This window comes from Crinia signifera, chromosome 1, assembly GCF_055691185.1.
Source record: "Crinia signifera chromosome 1, ASM5569118v1, whole genome shotgun sequence".
Classification (NCBI taxonomy): domain Eukaryota; kingdom Metazoa; phylum Chordata; class Amphibia; order Anura; family Myobatrachidae; genus Crinia; species Crinia signifera.
In genome coordinates this window covers 149,566,229-149,587,391 of record NC_139217.1, presented here as the reverse complement: position 1 = coordinate 149,587,391, position 21,163 = coordinate 149,566,229, and the positions used below count along the sequence as shown (strand labels likewise).

Below are 21,163 nucleotides of genomic sequence, written 5' to 3'. Positions count from 1 at the left end.
ACTCCAACATCCATTGCGATCGCTGCCTTGGATTGGTCGACAATGCGATAAGGTTCCTGGGAATGGTAGTTTTCACGGCCTCTCACGTGTGGCCACTGGGAAGCATGAGGAGGAGCTGCTTGCTGGGAGTTGTAGTTCTGCTTCCTGTTTCAGGCTGCGGGTTGCGTTGGCCGGCCTGTCTTTGGTGAGCTGCCCTGCTAGGTTTCCGGGTGAGGTGTCTGCCGTTCCTCTGCATGGCCGGGAGCTGCAGAGTCATCAGCGCCTCGATAGCTCAGCTGCTGCTGCGGGGCCGGGGAGCCGCACTGCTGTGGAAAGGAAGGCCCGGGCAGCAGAGCTGCGTGGGGCGGGCGGGGAGATTGTGGGGTCCTGGGCAGGAGAGCAGAAGGCTGGAGAGAGCGTTCTGCACCACCAGCAGCAGCCAGGTAATAACCATACTCCCTTGCTGGAGCCTAGGACTGGGGTGTCCTCTTGTCACCACACACTGCTGGCCACACAGCTCTCTTTTTTTTTTCACACCTAGGTGCCACTAAAGGAATTAGCCCGAAGTATAGACCATATAGTCGAATATAACTTTTATATTGCAATATTATAAGTGTGGCAGCTATGACTCGTTGTGCTATACATTGCAACATAATTACCATGCTCTCCAGCCCTTATCTACAAACTTTCTAGCTAGGCTATTCTCAGGTTTTGTCAAACTTCCTGAAAAGGACCAGTGGAGTTGTTGCCTATAACAACCAATGCTATTCTAGCTATTACTTATGTACATTATATAAAGGCTAGCTAGAATAAGGTTGGTTGCTATGGGCAACTCTTTCACCGGTCCTATTCGCAAAGTTTGATATGTCTAACCCAACCATGTCAACGTATCTCACTCCTGAACACTGCGGCCAATACTCTGGTTGTGCTGTATGTGAGTTGTCCCCATTGTTTGTCACCTTTTAAACCAGAGCTACCTATGGGTATATTTTCTGAGTCTTTTCTAATGGCTGCCTATCTGGTCAAGAACTGCTGCTAAGCCCGAGTACACACTGCAAAGGCTTATCTGCCAACTGGTCAGACCAGACATCGCAACTGGATGGGCATTTTCATTTGCCCTCCCAGTTGTGATGTCAGATGTCAGTTGTGCTGGTCCCTGCAGCCATTGTATGGGTGGTCAGCAGTATGCCCGTACACATTGTTGCAAATGTCAGTGGTGCAGGTCGATGTGATATGTCTGTGAAGGTCTTCATTCAGACATTGGGTGTACACAAACACAGATGACCCGATATGTCTACTATGTACCCAGCATAAGTGACTTTTTTGTCTTGTATAGGTGGGAATTCCATTATTGGCAATGGAGGTGCCTTGACATTTCTACTTTCGTCTCCATCGCAAGTTTTGTTTTACACTGCTTAGCTGTATGCAGGAAAACCTTTAATGCCCGCTATACCGTAATTGGATAATATGTGTGTGGCAATGGCTGGCAGTATATAGCGTTGAATTGAGTTCCGCCTGATAGTATTTGGAAATGGTAAAAAATAAAAGTTCATGGCTAGTAATTCATTTAGCTACAGTGTTTCACTGTATTAACTTGTGGTCATGTCTCTGTATAAAGCACAGTAATGATAAAAAAGGCTGCTTTTTTATTATTAAAATATGCTTCATTTGCTATATTTTTATTATGGCATTTTACCTACATGTCAAGTGGAAACCTAACTCCTGAGGTTACTATAGATTCTGATAGACAATTGAATTGCTCCCTAATGCTGGCCATACATTTGAATGGTTTCAGGGTCGAATGCAGCATTTGGTCAGCTCGTGCGATGCATTGTGTGTGTTTATGTGGGCATAGTGAGGTGTTTTGGTATGATACTGATCTGATTTGTGGGTCACCCCTGCCTCCGTTAGACACGGAGAGAGCCCAGCAGCGGGCAAAATATTTCAGATGAATAGGGCAGCTGCTGATTGGCGTGTTACATTAATTTGAAATACCCTGCCTGCTGCCAGGCCTCTCCATGTGTATGCCAGCGGATGGAGGTGCCGGGGGTATTGGTGCCAGGACTTGGCCACATCATTCTTCATGCCTACACATGGAACGATGTGGCCATGACCCAGACCGATGTGTCGTTCACCTTTCTGGGTGCTGAAGGGACCAGCAGGCTCAAAGAATGGCCTGCCAGCACCTGTATTGGGTGGTCCTGAAGCCCACACATGGTATTTTTTTTTTTTTTTTTAATTACTGGTCTGAAACAGCCATATTGTTTAAAAGGTGCCCACGCACTAGATACTAGAACAATTTTTTTTTTTTTTTGCCAGTTGGCCAATTTCCGACTGATCAGCCAGTTTTTACCGCAAATCGGACGATCTCGATCGGATCTGAAGATAAATAATTGGTAAACATGGCCGAAAACAAGCCATCCTCACTGTCAATCCCCCTCAGGCCGCTTTCCATAATCAATGTTCTGTCAAAATCCTCGCTGTCAGAGGGCGGCAAGGAATGGTGGGGTTTGCCGCAAATGCAGAGAGCCTGCTGCAATTTGTGGTGAGCCCTGCTGTTTTGATGGCCACATTCACCTTTTCCACCTTGCTGAAAAGAACCAGCAAGGTAGAAATAGCGAGTGAAGGGGAAGGCATTTAATACTCTGGCGAGATATCGTCACTGCTCACCGTATAGCTTGGAGTCAGGCGCATTGAATATACGGTACTTGTTTCCTAGCACGGCCACAACTATCATGATCGGGGGCATCGCGGCCATCGCATGCACTAAAAAAATCGGGTGCGATGGTACCGACGCGATGCCCGCGATTTCCCCATAGGGAACAATGTTAAATGCATCAATTTACCCGCGATGCCCCCGATTTTCCATAGGAATCAATGTTAAATGGCTCAATTGACCCAAATCATCATAGGGCCAGAAACCCAAAAAACACAGCTGAACAGTGAAATGTCCCCCCCAAAAGTAGTTTACGCCACCCCACGATCAACGCGAACCCGAAGCGTGGCGAGCACTGCGAGCCCGCGAGGGGCGGCGGTACGCGTCCGCCGACCTTTTCATACCCCCACTATCCACGTCGGCGTGGAGTTGAGATTAGAATAGTGTGGCGATCGCAGCGAGCCCCGCGAGGGGACGCGGATACCTGTGAAGCCCGCAAAGGGACGCGTTTACCTGTGAAGGTATCCGCGTCCCCTCGCTGCGCTCGCCACGCTTCAGGCTCGGTGGCTCGCCACACTATTCTATTCTCAACTCCACGCCGACGTGGATAGTGGGGGTATGAAAAGGTCGGAGGACGCGTACCGCCGCCCCTCGCGGGCTCGCTGCGCTCGCCACGTTTCGGGTTCGTGTTGATCGTGGGGTGGCGTCAACTACTTTTGGGGGGACATTTCACTGTTCAGGGGTGTTTTTTTGTAAATTGAGGCATTTAACATTGTTCCCTATGGGGAAATCGGGGGCATCGCGTCGACCATTTAAGCCTTTTTTAGCCGCATACGACGCGACCGACGCGATATTGACTTTTTTCAATGCATTTCAATGGGAAAATCGGGGGCATCGCGTCGGTCGCGTCGTAGACCACTAAAAATGACACCCGATGCCCGCGATTGTGGCCGTGCTAGGAAACAAGTACGGAATATACTCCATAGAGGTAGAAAGACACTGCTTGCAAATTACGGTATAGGTGTTCTCTATTGCATGATAGGACACCATATTTTAAAGGTTCTCAGTTGGCTGTATTATGGTCGCACAGCAATGTTGGCCTCGAGCCAGGTGCAGGGGAGAGTGACGAAAGAGGAAGATGTGTGGACTGTACAGAAAGTTTGATGCTTATGTGGGCACTTCCAGAACTTGATGAGCTTTCCTGAAGAGGGGAGTTTTCAGGGAACATTTGGAGACTAATGGAGAGTCTTATTGTGCATGATAGGTCATTCCACTTTCCAAAGAAAGTCCTGCAATCATGAAAGGGAATGTGTGGGTGAGAGACTTAAGCTGGGCATACATCAAGGCAATTTGGTCCGATTTCGGTCGATTGCGACCAATCGGTCCGTTAAATCGGACCAAATCGCCTCTCCCTGACATGTAGTCGGGTCCGATGCGCGGTCCCGTGAGCATCGGACCCGACTAGGTGGTCGGACCGGCTGGCCGTCCGACCACCCGTTCTGGGACGGGCACTAAGCAGGGACGCATGCGATCCATCACAACGGATCGCATGTGTCCCTGCCGCCGGAAGCTCCCGGCGGCTTGCAGTCCATCGGGTGTCCGTACACTGCTGCGAGACGTCGCAGGTAGTGTATAGGCACCTTTAGTTCTTTTTGAGGGTGAAGAGGTCAGGTTGGGAGACCTTTTGAGACAAGCAAAGAGCTGTACATTGGTTTATAGCCTTGTGTGTGAGTGGAAATATTGTTATATTAAATGCAGTGGAATAGAGGTAACCAATGACTGACAGAATGGATCAGCAAACGGTAAAGGTCTGGCAAAGAAAATGATTCAATAAACTGTTTTCGAAATTGTAAAAAAAAAAAAAATTACCATGTGTTTCACAGATCCTGAGGATTATGGATGATGGGCAGTGTACGGATGGTGTAATGATTAGCATTACTGCCTCACAGCACTGAGGTCATGGGTTCATTACCCACCATGGCCCTAACTGTGCGGAGTTTGTATATTCTCCCTATACTTGCGGTGGTTTCCTCCGGGTGCTCCGGTTTCCTCCCACAATCCAAAAATATACTGACAGATATATTATAACCAAGCGCAGGGCACTGATTTATAGCCCCAGCTGCCTTTTAGAAGGGATACTCAAGCTGGACCAAGAACAAGACAAAAATTGTAAATGGCGCTTAGAGACTATACCACAAGTATTCAAATAAAAAATGTAAACAAATTTATTAACACAATCTCATATATTATGTGCACATTTAAAAACCAATAAGCATAAAACACAGAAAATTATTATTAAAATATCTATAACTTAAGCTGCAGCATGTATGGCTTAGTACATAGTTGATAAGCCGATATGTGCCCAATTGGGCTTTTGGCAATAACACAGAGGCTGGATGGTTAGTATTATTAGGACTGTATACGATCCTTTTGTTTAACCTTTTTTGTGTTAGGGACAGTGTTGCCCCAATTCACACAGTTAGGCAAAGTTAGTGCAGTCCAGCTCTCAAGCGTGTCACTCACTCATGCACTCAATTATGCGGGACCCCCTGGTCACTTTGATGTTAGGGCAATGTGTTGTAAGCACCCACCTACTCAAGGGATGCTGTAAGTTTTAGCAACTTGTTTTATGCTGATCGCTCCACCAATTAGCAATTTGTAATCCACTTGTTGGGAGAAAGTGCGTGCCTGGAGCGGGTCCCCGGCTGCTGGTCTTACCGATATTATGTCAATGTTTGATTTCTGTCGCCACTAACCACGAGAGCCTGAGAGAAGAACGCCGGAGCAGGGAGTCCTAGAGAAGGCCGTAATATCGGTAATGGTACTTGTGGATTATCACGGCTCCCATCGCATGCCATATATAGTGGCATGCGATGGGATGCGATTTTTGCCGGTTTTTAATGTTTTTTGACAAAATCGCATCGCATGCGATCGCATGCGATTTTTAACAGAAAAGCATCCAAATGCATTGAAATTATTATGAAACCTGTTCAATGGCCCCCAAGCACAGCGAGCCCCGCGAGGGGACGCGGATACCTTCACAGGTGTCTGCGTCCGCTCGCCACACTTTCTATTCTCAACTCCACGCCGACGTGGATAGTGGGGGTATGAAAAGGTCGTAGGACGCGTACCGCCGCCCCTCGCGGGCTCGCTGCGCTCGCCACGCTTCGGGTTCGCGTTGAAAGTGGGGGTGGTACGGCCTCAAAAATGCCATTTGGGGGCCATTGAACATGTTTCATACTAATTTCAATGCATTTGGATGCTTTTCTGATAAAAATCGCATGCGATTTTTTTTTCATGTGCGATGCCCATCGTGGGAGCCGTGATACTCCACAAGTACCTCGGTAATAAATAAATAACTGCTAATAAATAAATAAAGGGTAAAAACACTGCTCTGCCCTTAAAGTCCACTGGTATTCATTACTACCCAGATATTGCTGATATTACGGGAGACATTTAATAGGGTGAGTGATTTCAACTTTTTTTTTTTTCAGTCAAAAGGCGGCCGAATTTGCATCGGTTTCTGAAAATCGCACATGTTATATGATGCAAAATTGCGCTCAAAATGGCACTTTTTGCTGCAAAAATCGCTCATTTTGACCTGTCAACTTTAATTTTATTATTTTTGGTAAACTGGACAATCACAAAACAAATAGACTAAGTTCTGGCAGATGAGTTTGACAGAACTATGCGCAGACCAGTGAGATCTGTGCATGATTTTGGGCAAAACATAAGTAAAACGTTTTGGGGGAAAAATGGCGTAGGTTCCCCCGTAGTTTGGCAATCAGCACTGGGCCCAAGCAGCCAACAGGTTAATGCCACATCCAGGGGAAACTTTTTACGCAAGTTCCCCTGGCCAAAGCATTTAACCCCGGTGGCTGGTCAGCACTGGCAGGGACCCTGGAGGAGTGGGGACCCCCTATTAAAGGGGGTCCCCGGCTGAAGCCAGTTAGTCACCGGTGGGAGTATATTTTCCTTCAACAGGTACCATGGATACAACTGGAGAATGAGACCAACCGGCGGTGGACCTCTTTAGTTATGCATAGTGTGTGTGATTGTAGCATGTAGTACAACGTAACTTTTCTTATGTGTCTGTGTTTTGTTTTTTACTATTTGCATTGGTGAAGAACTACAAGACCCAGCATGCCCTTTAATGCCCCACATGCTGGGACTTGTGGGTCTCAAAATCCCTGCATGTGGGGCATGCTTGCTGGGACTTATAGTTCCACATCAATGTAAAATGGTTATGCCCATTTTTACACAACAATAAGCCTGCTGCCTACCACCCTTGGGGCACCAGGGGCATCCCGGGCAGGTTTAACACTGGAGGGGTGGGCCCCTTAATTTGGGGGATCCCCACTCCTCCAGGGTCTCTGCCCAGGCTGACAAGCCATGGGGATGAATGCTTTGGCCAGGGGAACTTGTGTAAACAGTTTCACCCGGCTGTGGCATTACCCTGTTGGCTGTTTGTGCCTGATGCTGGTTGCCAAAATAGAATCCCCTATGTTTTGTCCCCTGAATTTCTAAAACCAGGAGCGGTTCTTTGAGCCCGGGTTTGGTTATGCTAAGGAACGGGGACCCCACGCCGTTTTGAAATTTTTATTTTTTGTTTACAAAAACTGTGTATTACCATGTCTATCCTATTGCACATGTGCATTCATTTGCACATTTTCATGACTAATGCTGTGTACACACGGTCCGATTTCCTTTCCGATGTTGATGATAGTCCACATCGGATCGGCATCGGATGCAGATCGCAAAGGTTTTAACCCTTGCGGTCCCGATCCGATGCGCGTTCACGTATCGGAAGCCAGAAAGTCTTGGCTGCCTTGTCTATATAGTGCAGATCTGCACTATATAGTCAAGATGGGATGCAAATCGGATGTGCCTTAGGATCGTGGATAGGATCTTAAGGCACATCTAACGTGTGTACACACCATTATGCTGTGTACACACCATTATGCTGTGTACACACGGTCCGATTTCCTTTCCGATATTGACGATATAGTCAACATCGGATCGGAATCGGATTCAGATCGCAAGGGTTTTAACCCTTGCGATCCTGATGCGCGTTCACGTATCGGAAGCCAGAAAGTCTTGGCTGCCTTGTCTATATAGTGCAGATCTGCACTATATATAGTCAAGATAGGATGCAAATCGGATGTGCCTTAAGATCCTATCCACGATTTTATCGGATCGTGGATAGGATCTTAAGGCACATCTACCGTGTGTACACACCATAAAACTCACACAATCGCATGACATCCCATTTTCCTTACCTGACATAGTTATCCATTAAATTGTCGATTTTGTAAAAAAAAAAAAATTGTGATTTTGAAAACGTGGGATATGGTGCGATTTTAGAAACGTACTAAAAGACGCATCCTATTAAATGTCACCCTACATCTTTAAAATGGGATAGTTTTATTTATTAACAGTTTCTAATATATATATATATATATATTCCGCTGCCCCAGTGGAGCTTACAATCTATATTCCCTACCACATGCGCGCACACACACACACACACACACACACACACACACACACACACACACACACATATTCATTCATTGTAGTGTTAATTTAGTTGGGAACCAATTAACCTACCAGTATATTTTTGGATTGTGGGAGGAAATCGGAGTACCCGGAGGAAACCCACACAAACATGGGGAGAATATTCAAACTCCGCACAGGTGTGTATTGCTGAAAAACAACACTTAAGCCCTGTACACACGGGGGAGATATATTGCTCAGCAATATATTGCTCATTTTCTCCTTTTCATCAGCGACTAGAGATGGTCGCTAATGAAAGGGAACCTCTGCCGGCGGTGCCGCAGAGGTAATCAGCTGGTCGCAGGAGCAAGCTGCTGCGACCAGCGATTAAAACGGGAGCGCGCACACGGCGATTTATCGCCGGGGCACACTCCCATCACTGGCAATATGGTCGCCAGCGACCATATTTCCAGCAATTTCAGCCCCTATCGCCCCTGTGTGTACACAGCAATACTCCCAAAGGCATGAGCTTGTAATACAGTGCAGGAAAGATTGCTCTTTATGATAACTGTATACATGTGTTTCTGTCCGGCTTTGGCTACTTGTATTTTGCAGGGTGGTTTACAATTTCCATACAAAAAGCTGTTTATAAGCCACCACTATTTCTTGGGTTTGTTGATGAAATTTAAAACTGCAACAATATTGAGGCGAAACATGGCATGTTTTACATTTTAATATTTTAGTATTACATTATGAGGCCAACCTCACTGAGCATTGGTGGGTTTAAAAACAACCCAATAAAGATATTTGGGATGTAGTTACTTGTTGCCATTCAGAATGTCAGCAATGGCAAGGGGGCTAGCGTTATGTCTAACCTGATTTGTTGGTATAGTGATTTAAAGTGTTATAATGGTGTCGGCTTTAGAAATGTAAACTTGATGCTGTACAGTCATGTTTCATTTTCTAGAACTGACGCAGATACTAGGCTTCCCATTACATTACTGCCAAGTTGGTATGCTGGGTTGACATTACGAATGTCAAAACTTCATACTGATATTGATAGCTAAAACTTTACTATACAGTATTAGCCTAGGTCTTCATGATCTGTATGGTGTAAATGTAAACCATATCAATCTAGGTCATGCACAAAGATTAGATTCTAAGTGCTTTATTTGATGTATTTTGGGTTGAGGTTGGTGGCTGGCATGTTGACACTGATCTATAAAGTAAGACTTTCGATGTGTCTTACTGGCATGGACTTGATTGTTCTAAACTGTATAACTGCACTACTTAGTGTTCTTCTTCTCTCTTGTCAGGAACAGCCCAGTTTATATGCAAACGAATATCCTGCCTTACCGGAGTATGAAACAGAGTTTGTAGGCAAAGAACAAAGCGAGATGTTCATTGTGCGCGCTAGAGGCTTGCCATGGTCTTGCACTGCTGAAGACGTGCTTAATTTTTTCTCTGGTATGTCCTTACACTCTGGTAATATGGGGAAATTAATGGATATAGGAGTTTTATTAACACCCAAACCACTGTAAAGTTTATAACGTGTGTGCCATGGATGTGGTGTGACTAGGTTTGGAAATTACTGTGAAAGGCCTCAGCGTCTACTCCAAGCACTGCCTCAGTCCCGTCCCCCGATGATGACCGTGACCCGGCATATTGCCGGGTTGCTGTGGGGGGACCTTGCATCGCAGATGCCAAGTTGCTTCTGGGACTGACCTGTGTTCAAATGCTGGGTGCTCCTTGGCATTTGCCATGTGAAAGGAGTATGATCGGAATAAAATTTCACTGCTGGATCCCCTCATTCACTCCAGATATTGACTAAATTAATGGTTTACAGTGGTTTATAAACTACTTAAAAATAGGGATGGACATCGAAATGCAATGTTTCACTACCATCGATGTTTGATTCGTGGTAGTGTCTCTACGATCTGATGGCGGCATTCCGATATTTGCTGCCATCGAATGGTAAACATTTGATGGTGTTTTGACGGTCCTGCCCCTAGCCAGCCACGCTGCAGTTCTTCTGCACATGCGTGGCTAAGCTGAAGATGGTTGCGCATGTGCAAAAAGTGTTTTTTTTTTTTATTTTATTTTTTTTAAATTGCGCATGTGCCAATCCTATGAATATTTTCTTTCCATCAAATTCTCTTGATGCGATGGTCCATGACTATCTCATCGAAAGATTAAACGGCGGAAGCTCGGCCATCATTTGGGGGGCTTCTTGATGTCCATCCCTACTTGAAAGATCCTTTCTGATTCATTATTTTCTTTACATTGGCTATTGGCTAAACTTCCCACAATACAACCAGCATTACTCTGGGCCCTACACACAGAGATTTGTGTGGGAGATTCATCATTAGAGATTTAAAATCTCTCACAGGTCCGGTCCCCCCCCCCCCCCCCACAAACATATACAAGTTGGTGATATAGTGGGGGTCACCATCACCCCCCCCCCCCCCAAAAAAAAAAAAAAGAAATACAAGTGAATGTTGGTGGTATAGTGCATGTAGCTATGGTAGCTTTGCACTAGGTTTGCTTAATTTTATCTACCATCTGCTGAAAAGTCCTTTGACCATCACATTCCCAGTTAGTTTACCTCAAATTTTCTTTCAATTAACATTATTACCATGTGTAATGACCTGGAGCAGTGTGTGCTACCAGTGATGCCCCCTGCGCTCAACGCCCTCTAATCTCCTTGCCCAGCCTCTGCTTAACACCAGCGCACAGCCCACAAACAGCCCATCCGAGCCACACTACAGGAAGCCCAGCGGGACGCAGATATCAGCCAGCTCCATGAACCAGTCCAGAATTACAGTGCTGTCTACCCATCTCAGCGCTGCATAAATAAGAGCAGCCATGGCGTAGACTCCCGCGCCGCCAGCAGGAAGGATGCCCGGGTCTACTGGTCGTAGTGGAGCATGCAGGAGGAGAGTGGGGCAGTGCGGCACAGGTGGGTGTTCCGGCCGGTAGATAGTGCAGAATAGACGGCGGGAGAGGCAGGGCGGCTCCGGGGGCTTCAGTGGTCGCTCAGGCCACCACAATACGCAGAGATGTGCAGAGCCTTCTGAGTCACCATTATGAATTTATCCAGCAGGGCTGTTCTATGTCTGGGACCCGCAGGCATTTGAACGCTGCGTGGTCTACAGTTCACACACTTTAAAAATTTTTTTTTTTAAAGTATTACCTTGTATGAGCGTTAAAATAGATTAAAGATATATGGCTTATTATTTCCATACTGGTCATGTTATAGTAGCCTAAAGACCAGACAAGATAAGATTGTTCCTTTCCTCCTTTATCGAAATAATAGGTTTTGCAAACTGAGCTATTGTTAGTGCATAACCTAATTATAAATATACTAAGGGATGTATTGCAGCTACTTACAGTATGTAAAATCTGAACGAGCATCTTCCAGGTATGCATATGCTGCCCAACTACTATGGAAGCAAAATATGCTCATCCTTTGCTATATTTATATTTTGTATCATTTGACATTTTTATTTTTTGCAAGTGTATGTTGTAAACATTGAGTCCCCATTTCACTTTCCAGGTTGCAATATACGGAACGGGGAAGATGGAGTACACTTCATGTTTAACAGAGATGGTAAACCACGAGGAGATGCAGTCATAGAGCTTGAAACAGCCGATGACTTGGCAAAAGCTTTAGAACAGCACAAAAGGTACTTGGGGCAGCGCTATGTAGAAGGTGAGCACGCTGACTTACTTATTCCCATTATGTGCAGGTGTAAATGTAATGCTTTTGTCAGTCTTTAGTTTACTAAATCAAAATATGCTTAAAAGCATTCAGAATTTTCTAATGCCTCAAGAGATCTAAAGTGCCCAATTACAGCGTTCATAAATATGCTAAACAAGAGCACAACTGACTTCAATGTTCAAGGCAATATAGGACAAATACAGGGCATATTAAATGAATGGCCTCCGCAAACAACACTGAAAGAAGTATTGGGTGTAATAGAACCAAGGAATTTGATTCCATCATAGGGATTATGGAGTAGAAGATCATTTAACTATGAGTAGAAAAAGCACACGAGGAAGAGAACATGTTACACTGATACGGTGTCCATGTCTACTTAGTTGAAAATACGGCACAAAAAAAGTGACTCATGTCAACATATTGACTGTCGACCTTGGCTGTGTCTACCTAAGCCCAGTCGATCTAATGTATGTCGACCCATACCCATGAGAGCACCCTTTTAGGTCAGTGAGTCCAGATCTTACTGCTGGCCCCGCCTCCTTGTCATCCGCCATTTCTTAATTGCTTGGCGGTAACTGTTGCTCTCTCAATGGTAATGGTGCCAAGGTTTAAGGGCTCATTGCTTAAGAACCCATGAGACTGCACAGGATATGACTTGGAGAGATTGAGTCACAGGGCGCTAGACGAGGAGCTGCTTTGGTGACCTGTTATACTGTCCCCACTCGCTCCCTAGGAGAACTTAATAGCAGCTAGGCAGTGACTCTTGGTGTAGTTTGATTTTTGTTGTCTGTAGTGTGCACTGTGATTTTTTTTTTTTTTTATATGGGGGTGATACAGATTGGACAGAAATCTTTAGGTGTGTACCCAGATTTAGTCACCACAAAGTTTCCATCGAGCTAGACTCTTGTTTCACTGGGAGAGTGTTTTCAAATGCTCAAATAGATTACAATTATGATTTGTATCAGCTGGCTCATTTCTGAGATGGGATTTTCACAAAGGTATATCTGGTGTGTGACTTTTGTTGTGAAACTACAGCCACTTGAGATTGTTTCCTGAGTGACCTCTTAGGGGTCAGTCTAATATGTGAAGAGTGCAATTTTACATGGCGTTTCTACACTGGCAACATCACTGCAACTCACACCCATTTCAGCCCCCAAATATAACTGGTCATACAAGTCAACCAAGCGGCTGCTGTTTCTTAGTGTTTTCCCTCTTAAGCATGTTAAGGGCTTCCCAAAGTATCTTTATACTGATGGATAAAGGATTTTTTTCCCTATAAACTCATATGAAGGAATGGTCAGAGCTACAGGCAGTAATAGGGCTGGAAGTTGGATTTTTTCATTAGAATTGACCAGGTTTGTAAGTGTACAAAATGAAGAACCTATAAATATTACAGCAATTCTGTAATCATGAACTTTTTATGTCTGTATTTTCAGTGTTAAAAGAATGATTTCTGTTTTTTGCAGTGTTTGAGATGAGCCCGAAAGATGCAGAGTCTCTGTTACAAAGACTGCAATCTGTCATGTCACCCACTACGCAGTCCTCTCTGTCACAGGCTGCACAGTCCATGTCTGTAACGCCAAATGACAGCACAGTGCGGCTTCGTGGTCTTCCATATAGCTGTAGTGATCAGGACATTGCCAATTTCTTTTCAGGTGACTTTATTTATTTTTTTAACTATATAAATTAAAGTGCCCCTACACATGTCCTAAATCGGATGTGTTTAATGTCCCTGTTGTGTCTGATGCGCGGTCCCGTGTGCATCAGACCTGAGATGAAGGTCGGACCTGCTGCTGCCCGACCTCCGTCTTGTCCCTCCTCCTGGTGGAGGGGGCGGGGTTGCATGCAAAAGGACTGCATGTGATCCTGCTGCCCGGGAAGGCCGCAGGTGGCTCAGGGAGGTCGGACGGCCCATACACTGCTAAGACACATTGCAGTAGTGTATGGGCACCTTTACTTTGATGTTTGTGTTGTGACAACATGATTTATACAACAAGAATATTCTTTTGATTCTGGGAACCGTTAACTGCTATGAATAGGTGTATTTCTTTCTTAAGGGGTCGATCCTATTACACCCGAAGGGTGCAGATGCGCCAGAAATTACTTCTATTTCAAATTTCTATGTGATCGGGTTAGATCGCTTAGAAATAAGCTTTAAATTGCCCCATTTGCATGCCTCTTTTATAGATCTCTTTTTATTTTGAACTGAGAAGCTGGAGATGTAACTCCCAACTCCACAGCACTGGACAGCAGAGCGCATTACTTCCTGCTTCCTTGTTCTGTCACTGGTCATGTTTTCACACAGCTCAGTGATTTGCTCTCCGGCCAAATGTAATTGGGGGTAAAAACCAAATGAATATGTATTTTTACATGTAGCTCAAGAGTGTTCTGAAAGATACTGCAAAGTATAGAAATCTGTATGCATGTAATTCTTAAGATCCTGCTGATGGATTTATTCAAGAGATGCTCAAAGTTTGACTTTTTTTGACTCATTATGTACCTTTTTTTTTTTTTTTTTTTTTTTTTATGATTTGTGTTCTTGCAGGTCTGACCATAGCCAATGAAGGCATAAATTTTGTCTTTGACCAGAGGGGACGCAAGTCAGGGGAAGCATTTGTACAGTTTATTTCTCAAGAACATGCAGATCAGGCACTTTTGAGACACAAGCAGGAAATAGGAAGCAGGTAATAGGCATCTGTATACTGTATGTCAGAGGTGCTGCTGGTATTTTGTTTAAGGAACCATGTTAACAATTTAACATTTTATATAACCTTTAGGGTTTATTTATTTTTGGCAAATTTTGTTGTTTTGGAAAAAGTTTCACCATGCTAATGTGCATTACTAATTTAGACTTGGTGTAAGGACGGGTAGGCAACCTGGTACACTGGCTGCTAGAGCATTATGGGATGTGGAGTTTTACAACTGGTATAGTACCATAGGTTATTTCCACCTGGTGTGTACCCTTTTGTTCTATGTATATGGCATCCCTGTAAGCAGAAAGAGCAAATATATATATTTTTCTCTCACTTTTTAATGGTGTATATACCAAATTTTGGGTGATTGTCAGAAATGAAAAGAAACGTACTATACACCATGCCCTCTGATACACCTATGCAGCTATGTTCTCTCTAGGAGCTTGGGGGGGCTCTTTTGCCGTTGACTTATTTTTTTCATGTCCTCTCCGTTTTCAGGTACATTGAAATCTTTCCAAGCAGGAGAAGTGAAAGCCAGAGCGCTAATTTTCCTGCTAGGAGACGAAAAGCATTTGATCCAACTGTAAAAGATCTATATGACCCAAACAATCCTCATAATAATGAAAAAGACAGACAAGTGGATATATCAAGTGAGAATAATCACATGAATGGTGAGCCTTTTCTTATCTTTTTTCCTCTCCTTTTTAAATAAATTAGAATGGCCTAATTTAACCTTTTAAGCTGGATACACATAAGGCTATCTTTCCAATCTGGTTGGAATAAAAACCTAGTAATTTGTGGGAGCAAATGATAATTTAACATTTGCTTCCAAACGTGGAATATACAAAAATGGAACTTTTTAAATCCGTTTTAGGCAGATAAGTGTTTTTGGCCATTTTCCAGCTTATGGAAGCAAATGCTTGATTGTAAATTGTTTGCAGACATTACCAGATTCTCATTCCAACCAGACAGATAATCTTATAGTGTGTATCCAGCTTTAGAATGCCAAGCTTTACTGTTACGCTAAGTGCAAAATGCAAGGCAATAAACTAGGACAGTAGATTCATATTACAACACAAATCTCTTGCTGATCAGTAAGCCCAGGATTATTGAGTTCTAACCTATTCTAATTTTTTCCCAATACATTTAAAATATTTAATTTGCTATTATGTACCAGGGAATAATATACTTGATTTCTACAGGATTTAAAATGACCTAATCTGGATGATAGTACCTAAACTGACCTTTTTTAACTGGTAGAACCTCAAGACTCAATTCTGTTAAGTTGAAATGATATAGATGTACTGTGGAAATGTGTAGAATGAGTTTTCATATGCAATTCATATATACAAATATGTCCTGTAGCAGTCTTGCTGCATAGAATATGCAGTAAGACTGCCAGATTCAGAGATTAATTTGCTTCTCTGGGAAAGCCACAGCTGCAAATGAATAGTAGCCTCATGCAGCAAAGCAACCCCACGGTGTGTGTGTTACATGAGCAAATACTGCAAGGCCGCAGCAGGATATATTTGCAGTGACACCAAAGTTCTGGTTCCTGCTCACTGACAGGAGCTGGGTGCTGGAACATTGTAGGAGCTAGCATTGCAGACAACAGTCTACAGATGAAGCCCATATCTCCCTGGAGTGATCAACAGGATTGGGATGCTTAGCCATGCCTCTGTTTTTAGTGGCCACCATACTGTATAAGAGGTAAGTTATGCCACTGCACATCTGTAATAATGGCAAGTTTCAAACCTAATGAAATGTTGCATTTTAATGCCTATAAAATCCTATCATTGACTGAAAATACCTTATTTTAGGTTAGAGCCTAAAAATCCTGTGGTTACTGATCAGATTTGTCATGTCTAAAGCACCGTACACACGGGGAGATATATTGCTCAGTTTCTCCTTTTCATCAGCGACCAGAGATGGTCGCTGAATAAAGGGAACCTCTGCCGGCGGTGCCGCAGAGGTAATCAGCTGGTCGCAGGAGCGATTAGAACGGGGCTGAAACCGGGAGCACGCACCCGGCGATTTATCGCTGGGGTACACTCCCATCACTGGCAATATGGTAGCCTGCGACCATATTTCCAGCGATTTCAGCCCCTATCGCCACCGTGTCTACACAGCTTCAGGAATTATTTCCCCCTCCTACAATATGTTAGAGGAATTGTCAATAATTGTTCAAATACTTTCTCTGCAGCACTTTAATACCATAATCAGTCCCTTCATTGCTTCCACTAATCCTGTAGTTCAGAAAAGATTGTCCAGCCCATTCCCAATAATGACTGGAGCATGCGTGGGGATGTACAATGCATGAGTGGATGAAAGAAACAAATTTACCCATACAAGAGAAGTTGTCACTTGAGGACACTACTTTCATACTTTATCCTCTCTCATACAAAATGATTGAAGCTTTATTTATAATTACTAGTTGGTCTTCAAAATGTTGTTCCAATGTGACCACTGATGTCTAAACTATTTTCCCACATGACCTGTATTGCCAAAGGCACACCCGGGACCAACAGACTCGCTTATGTCATTTGCCTGAGAGCAAGCCTTTTTAAATCCATGTGTTACTAGTACAAGTCTATGCATTTAGTTTTCTTGGGCTTTCTCTTGTAGATTTTGTATTTTCCATGGTAAATATTATTTAGTATGAAATAAAATATACTTTAAACCTTTCATTATTTTGGATCTCTCTTTTTAACCACTTAGTTTAATTTTGTTTCCCCACAGATTATGTTAAGGACATGTCTGGAAAGTCTGTGGATGTTAATGATTTTACAGTTGTATCACCGGTCCACGATATCCACATTCGAGGAATCCCATTCCATGCTTCAGGACAAGATATTGCAAATGTAAGTTAAAAGTCCTTTAATCATTTTAGAATGTAGTTTAATAATTTGGTTATACATTGAGTAGGATATTGCTGGTAATGTTTACATATTGGCATATCCATAAATGACTGATATTTGCATTGTGATGTTTTCTTTCAATAGTTTTTCCATCCTGTGATGCCACTGAAGATTAATATAGAGTTCAGTGCTGATGCAGGTGGTGCCTCTGGGGAAGCTGTTGTAAGATTTTTGACTCATGAGGATGCTGTAACAGCCATGGCCAAAAACAGATGCCATATGCGTAAGTGTAGCTACAATCTGTTGGGTCTGATGTCTGTCTTTATAAATACCCATGGGTAAGCTTATCTGGTTCCACTAAATGCTTAACTTCTGTATTAAGTTATGTAATTGTCATTGTATTCCCTTAAAGTCTTGAGAAGCTATAACTTGTACTTTTGTTTTCCATATAATACAACTTACCTTTAGAAATCCAGATTGCAGTTTATCACACTATTACAACCCTTACACCTGAAATCAGGATCTGCTCCAGGCCTACTAGTGCCCTGAGCAAGAAATGTTGAAGTGTATGTGATGGGAAGAGCGCAGTGCACACCTCAACTTCCCCTCACTCTAGTGTCTTTCTACTGGTGATTGATTTAAAATTGTGGTTGACTGACTGTCGCCCTTAAGGCCCCCATACACTATGCGATTTGGGCACGATTTCACCCGATTCAGATGAATCGGGCCGTGAAATCGGCCCAAATCGCACTTGCAGACACCCCGTCCGATCCGATTGCGTGGTCTCGTGCGGATCGGTGTCGGGAGGGGCTGCACATAAGATTTGCTGAATCTTATGTGCAGCCCAGCCCCGGAGCCGTGCGGTGGATGACAGCAGGCGGGGGATGCCGGCTATAGGGAGCTGAGCAGGGGGAGGCTGCTGGAGGCACTTGAAGCTGTTGTGGTGTGGTGACAGCGGGAGCAGGGTGCCGGGCAGGGAGGATGACGCTGGCTGCCTGGCTGCGGCGGGAGCCGGGAGGAACACAGATAACTTAAAAAAAAAAAAAAAAGCCCATACAGATGACTAGCAAGCCATTGATTGGCTGAGAGAGGTCTCAGCCAATCAATGGCTTGCTAGTCATCTGTATGTGTTGTTTTTTTTTTTTAAAGTTATCTGTTCCTCCCGGGCCGGCTCCCGCCCCTGCCCGGCGCCCTGCTCCCGCTATCACCACTCACCCCACCGCAACAGCCTCCCCCTGCTCGGCTCTCTATTAGCCGGCATCCCCCGCCCGCTGATGTCCCCCGCACGGCTCCCTCCTCCTGCAGCTCCCCGGGGACTGCATATGATAAATCCATGCGATTTATCATATGCAAACCTTGGCACATCAAGTGCCTAATCGTGTGTCCCCCTCCCGGGGAGCTGCAGGGTGAAATCAAGTCCGACTTGCTGGGCGTCAGCACCCAGCGTGGGTGAACCGTCCCTGTCTGCAATCTCTTATCTAAAAGTTTATTCTGTGAATTTGGAAAAACTACAAAGCAAAATGTTTGCAGTTAATAATTATACAGATTCATGATCATTGTGTTTATCGCACTATAGCAGGGGTTCTCACACTCTGTCCTCAGGACCCCACACAGTTCACTGTTCCCAAGTCACCCAACAAGTGCATTCATTACTCACTGACACATTTTAAAAGATCAACAGGTGGAGCTACTTATTTCACTTGTGATTCTATAAGGAGACTTGCAAAACATGCACTGTGTGGGGTCCTGAGGATTGAGTTTGAGCACCTGTGCACTATAGTCTTGGAAGTGCTGCTGAGCATGAGTAGGTTTCCATACCTCATTGAAAGCTAATCCAGAAATTGTCTGTCTTGAACTAGAAAGATATGGTTTCACCAGGTTACTACAAGCTACCATTGCCAGTTAATGAAATGTACTTTACTGTATGTGTTTTATTCCTTCTCCTAGAACAAGGATACTTAGAACTGTTTCTAAATTCATCACCAGATGGCAAATGAGATCTGTATTGGCAGTTCCGTTGCACACGCACAAAAGGTATTTTAATACATATATTGCATTTAAATGGCACACTACAATTTAACTGTTTAAGATATATTTAATTTTATTTAGTATATATCACTTGTGCTGAAAAGTAACTTTACATCCACCTAGGAGGCTATTTTGTTATTCATACAAGCTTTTGTAGAAGATATATAAAAGTGAGACTGTAGCATGGATAACTAGGAAAGCATTAGGGGGGTGTATTCACTGCGGCCGGCAAGGTTAAAAGGTGGGGTATCACTGAAAACATCCTCTGTTTAATCCGCGTGCTGGCCGCTCACCTTATTAAATGTTCCAGGGGAATCCTCACTGTCAGAGGATGGCGAAGTTTCCCCCAAACTGTGAGACTCACGGCTAATGCAGGCATTTAGCCGCGAGTCTTGCTCTTTTAGCGGCCGCATGTGCTGTTTTCACCTTATTCCAAAATCAGAGTGAGGGGAGGGGGAACAGCGTATGCTGGGGCTCAGTTGAATACTGATCGTGCAAGCTGTGACAGAGTAGGCAGCACTGCTCATTGTCAAAACTCGCCCCCGGCATTTACAACTGCCCTCTGTCTGTAAATTTCCAGTGCCAAAAAGTGCACCTGTTAACTACTTAAACTTAAGGCATCAGTTTTTGCAATTTTTTTTTTTTTTTTTTTTAAACAAGGAATTGATAACTTCAACCCATGGGAGTGATGAATTTATTGTGGTTGAAAGTATAGGCTTGTTCATCATGAATACTTGTTCAGATATCTCCCATGTAACTGAAATGGCATTTTGGGAAGTCTGATGGATGCACCATTTTATTACTGAAAACCTGTTGAAACTTTTTTTTTTTAAATGAATGTTTGACAGTTTGCATTTTTTGTTTCAGGACTGAAAAAGAATAACTTCACCAACTCATGCCATTCAACAGAAATAAAATCTTTTTACAAACCTAGATCTTGGTTAACCTGCTGAATGTAAAAGTGTAACTGGTACTAATTCAGCAGGAGATAAGTAGAAGACATTCTCCACTAAATTGAATCCATTAAAGTAAATATTGGTTCTGGAAGAAAAAAATTGTTCCGATTTGGAATAAATGTTGCAAACCAGCTTGTGTATTCTTGTTGTTTTATCAAAGTGCCTAAGTTTAATACTGAGAATGATTTGCACTGTAAGGCCTCTTGCTTATATGCTGAGAATGGAAACTGAGTGACGTCCTAAATAATACTCCTCTTTAGCTGTCAAACAAAAGCAGGCATTGGACATTAGCAAGTTATTAAGAAAGGAATAGAACACTATAATGATATGGACTCATTCTTTGCATAACGGATTAGCAATGAGATCTCAGTCTATGTACAACAGTTACATGCATATAGTAGTGTTTTTGGGTGGGGATGAAGTGAAATAAACATGACAAACATTACTTTTTGCTGTTGTCTTGAATACTTTTTATTGTCTGTGGTTGTATGTTCAGACTATACCATTATTAAGGTAGAGTCTAATAAAACAAATTGACTCTGTTTTCGGCATTTTATTCATTCCAGGGTTCAGCTTGGGTGGGGTCTCTGTGTTCAGAGGGAACTGTGAAACAAAACGGACTAACCATTTATATTTACAAATTCAGTCAAACAATGAAAATGACCTTTGAGAAAAGACACTGAACAATAAACAGAAGATTTGTGATGTCTTTAGTATACAGTATTTATTGCATTTAATGTTTGCATAATATGTAATCATTCAATATATACAGCAAA

At 43.5% G+C, this 21,163-nt stretch overlaps 1 protein-coding gene across 2 annotated transcripts; it reads left to right on the top strand.

The window, feature by feature from the left end:
- The first annotated feature begins 51 nt into the window (after positions 1–51).
- On the top strand, positions 52–20,929 carry GRSF1 (G-rich RNA sequence binding factor 1). Of its 2 annotated transcripts, none has more exons than XM_083174587.1 (10): positions 52–184; positions 9,448–9,598; positions 11,688–11,843; positions 13,319–13,507; positions 14,398–14,536; positions 15,044–15,216; positions 17,285–17,406; positions 17,548–17,686; positions 19,351–19,437; positions 20,299–20,929. In XM_083174587.1, exons 2-9 carry the CDS (start codon positions 9,529–9,531, stop codon positions 19,398–19,400), a joined length of 1,038 nt encoding a protein of 345 aa, XP_083030713.1. In that variant the 5' UTR covers positions 52–184; positions 9,448–9,528; the 3' UTR covers positions 19,401–19,437; positions 20,299–20,929. The 2 variants fall into 2 exon arrangements, with proteins under 2 accessions (XP_083030713.1, XP_083030708.1); XM_083174582.1 differs by having other exon boundaries at positions 71–422.
- The last annotated feature ends 234 nt before the right edge of the window (positions 20,930–21,163 follow it).